Genomic DNA, 3642 nt, shown 5'->3' on the forward strand with positions numbered 1-3642 from the left:
AGCCTCCAGAGGGAGAGTTGCTACTCACTGGGAGACACATTTCCAAGTAGCACTCCCATGAGGAAGTAAGTTCCCAACCAGAGGGGTAGGAACCACCCTGGCCACAGAGCTCAGAAAAGGTTGCAGGGGGCAGGGGAGTTGGGGGCAGGAAGCAAACAGACCCCAGGTGTGGTGAGCCCAGGTCTGAGGCCGCTCCAAGGCCAAGCACCAGGCAGATGCCCTTCCTGATGATTGGAGGGGCAGGAGGCCAGCAGAGTCTCACAGAAAGCAAAGGATGGTCAAGAACCAAGTCTTTCTGGGCTGTGTTACTACAAGGTCACAGCCAGCTCCTGCACACCCACCACCCCCACAACTGGGCTCTCCAGACTGTGAGCCACCGAGGGCAGGTGCTTTGTCTCATTTGCCTCTGAAGTCCCCAGGCTGGCGTGGAACGGGCCAGGCCACCTGCTCAAGGACGACACTGCCCCAAGCACCATATGAGAACATTGAAAGGACCCAGGTCCAAGAAGTTGGGAAACAGAGCGCAGGTTGCCCCCTCCTAGAAACTAACACCCCCAGTGAGCTCCTACATGAGAGGTCCTAAAGCCAAGAAGCCTAGAGACCTTACTTAATCCAGTGGTTCCCAAATGCATTTGGCCACAGGAAATCTTCACTCACGTAAGATTGATTAAAGCCCCAAACAAGTGCTCCTCGGTAGAGCACACTTTGAGAAATGCCGACCCACGTGGAACGAGTGAGTCACTGAGGGGCTGAATGAATGAGTGAATCATCGCTGAATTAAGTAGTGGGTGAATGGAAGGAAGGGAGAATGGGAGAATGGGAGAGAGGGAGAGAGGGAGCGGGCAGTGGAGGGAGGGAAGGCTTGATGGGAGAGTCCACAGGTGATTGTACCCAGCTCAATTCCTCCAAAAGCTGTCCCTGACTCAAGATCTGGGTATAAATAGTTTATGTGGGAGGTGATCCCAGGAAGCACAGTGAAGGAGTCAGGAATTAAGACGGGGAGGGAGAAGAGTCAACACAGATGCATCAATGAGCAGGTTATTGCTGTGGGCAACCAGGGCAACCCACTGGGGACCCTCTGAAAGACAGAGTGGAGCACACCTCAGAACTGTCCCACCAAGGGCAGGAAGCTGGGGTTTCTAGCCACTGACCCTCCTTGGTTGGCTGAGGGTTGCCCCTGGGTGTTAACCCCCGGCACTTGCAGCCTGCACACCAGCTAAAGGAGGCTCTCAAGCAGGAGACGTCAGGAGCCTCCGCAGGTGGGCTGCGGGTGCCAGGCGGCGCGGGCAGGGACCGCTGCAGAGGGGGTGTAGAAGGATGCAGGCGCTGCTGTGCTTTCCTACTTGCTCTTGGAGCAAGGCGAGAACCAGACTGACCTTGGCCCTGCTCCACTGGGAGATGAGCACAGCCCCAGAGTGACAAGCTGTGGCAGGCCACACCGTGCACAGCTTTCTCTTTTGCGAACACAACTTCCTCCCCGGCTTCCTGATTGAGCTGTGGGGCGGGACAGAGGCAGGCAGGCCGGCCTGGGAGGCCCACAGGACTCTCATCCACATCCAGTCTCTCGGAGCCGCCATGAGTCGGCCCCGACCCCCAGGCCCAGACGAGGATGCTCTTGAGACCCTCCTGGATGACCTCATCAGCTACTACCTGGACAGGGCAGGGGAGGGCCGGCTCGGGGTCTGCAGGCAAGCAGCTCTCACCTGCAGGGCCCAGCGGCTGCTGGTCACAGGGGTCCCTCCTCAGCTCTATCTGCCTGAGGATGTGGCCCCTGATCTGGGGACCACTCACTCCCAGGGGGCTCCCAGCTCTGCCCAGCACATCTGCCACAAACTGCTGTGGGCACTGGAGTTCCTAGAGCTGATCTCCGTCAACCTACTCTTGTTTCCCTGGAGGAAGGAAATCAGGTCCCTGAAGGTAGGCACTGCCATGCCCCGGAGAGAGGGGGTCTCGGGGAGGGACCAGGGCTGTGCCTCTGGGGGGAACAGTGTGTCTGTCATGCCCACTGACTTTGGTCCCATTTTACAGATGTGGAAACTGAGGGCTAAAGAGGTTAATGCAACTTATCTGTGGTCACCAGCTAATAAGCGGCCCAGATAGGACTCAAACTCAGGCAGTGCAGCTCCTAACCACTAGGCTGTTCTGCTTCTCTAAAGAGTCAGCACCAAGGAGCTCACAAGAAACAAGGGAAAGATTTTGGCTGTGGAAAGCCACTGAAAAGGTTTAATCTCTTCTAGCTCCAGGCCAGGATAGTTGGGCTGGAAGCCAGGACACTAGCTGGCTCAGTCATTCTCCTGCTGTGTGACTTGAGACAAAAGTCCTGCCTCTGGCCTCAGTGTACCCTTCTGTAAAATGGGACAGGGGTGACATGACTGTGGGCCAGGTTTCCATTTGGCCCCATGCCCTGGCCCACCTGCTTCTCAGGAGCCTCTGTGCCCTGGACATCAGCCCTTGGTCCTGCCTGGCCCCTCTCTGCCACTCTGCTGAGACATGTCCCCCTCTAACAAACAACCCTGTTTGTTCCAGACATACACAGGGAACTTTGTCTACTGGGTGCGCCCTGTGCTTTCTGAACACACACTGCAGACCATTCTGGGCAGGCTGGGCTACATGGCCACCTCTGAGGCCGAGTTTTCACTGGTCCAGGCCAGCAGCGAGGAGGACATCAAGCAGACGGTGTTTGAGATCTTCCTGACGAGAGTCATGTGTGAGGCCGTTCTCGGAACCTCGGGCAGGCAGCTCCTCGGGCCGGGCAGAGAGAAAGTGGACGGGCCCCACTGCAGGCCGAGCTTAGAGAGAGGGCTGCTGAAGACCCACAAGGGCCTGCAGGAGGCCCACTCAAGCCCAGGACCCTCAGCAAGGGCGAGGACTGAGAGGGCCCTGGCTGAAAGCCCTGATGGTCAGCACTCTCTGCCTGTGGCCTTTAGCCTGCCTGAGCTCTCAATAGCCCCCGGCAGCCCCCTCACTGGCCCCCCGGTCTCCTTGGGGCCCCAGCGCCGCGCCAGCATACGCTCGGACAGTGAGGAGTTCCTGACCTGCTACAGCGACCTTGTGCTGCACCAGACACCCTTGTTCCCCAGGGACCATCCCCTGAGCAGTCTGAAGGGAAAGCAACTCCAGGCTCTGGGGCCCAGCCCACCTCCAGGGGAGGCAACTGCCCCCGCAGGTAGCAGCACCGAGCAGCCCCTGGTCCCCAGCGCAGCTCCTGAGAGCAAAGGGGTCACCATTCCTGGCCAGCTCTGCCTGGTGCCAGGCCCCCAGTTGTCAGAGAATTCCTTGGACCCAAAGCCAGAAGCACAGCTGGAGGTGGCCGCCCCTGGTGCAGAAGCTGCACCTCAAAATGCTTCCTCTGAGATGGATGAGCTCTGTGAGTATCTCGCCCACTTCCTCAGACCCCCAACTCCAGCAGGCCACCCCAGGGGCTCCCCTGGCCCAGGGGTTGAGGAGAATGGACAATCAGAGCCTCTCATGAGGCCAGAGCCAGCCGGTGAGGGTGGCAGCCCAGACGGTAGAATCACTCAGTTCTGGAGGTCTCCTCAGGCCCCCTCTCATGTACAAGAGCCCCCCAGTGTTCACTACGTCCCCCCGGAGGGGCTGGAGGTGCCAGGTGGCACACAAGGATACTACACGAGCAACAGCTGA

The 3642-nt window shown here is 58.8% G+C and overlaps 1 protein-coding gene across 1 annotated transcript; it reads left to right on the top strand.

Annotated features, from left to right (window-relative positions):
• Positions 1 to 1575: 1575 nt before the first annotated feature.
• On the top strand, positions 1576 to 3642 carry LOC132480880 (spermatogenesis-associated protein 2-like protein). Its single transcript, XM_060085404.1, has 2 exons — positions 1576 to 1917; positions 2527 to 3642. The coding sequence occupies exons 1-2, from the start codon at positions 1576 to 1578 to the stop codon at positions 3640 to 3642; spliced, it is 1458 nt and encodes a 485-aa protein (XP_059941387.1).

Source organism: Mesoplodon densirostris, chromosome 19, assembly GCF_025265405.1.
Source record: "Mesoplodon densirostris isolate mMesDen1 chromosome 19, mMesDen1 primary haplotype, whole genome shotgun sequence".
NCBI classification, from domain to species: domain Eukaryota; kingdom Metazoa; phylum Chordata; class Mammalia; order Artiodactyla; family Ziphiidae; genus Mesoplodon; species Mesoplodon densirostris.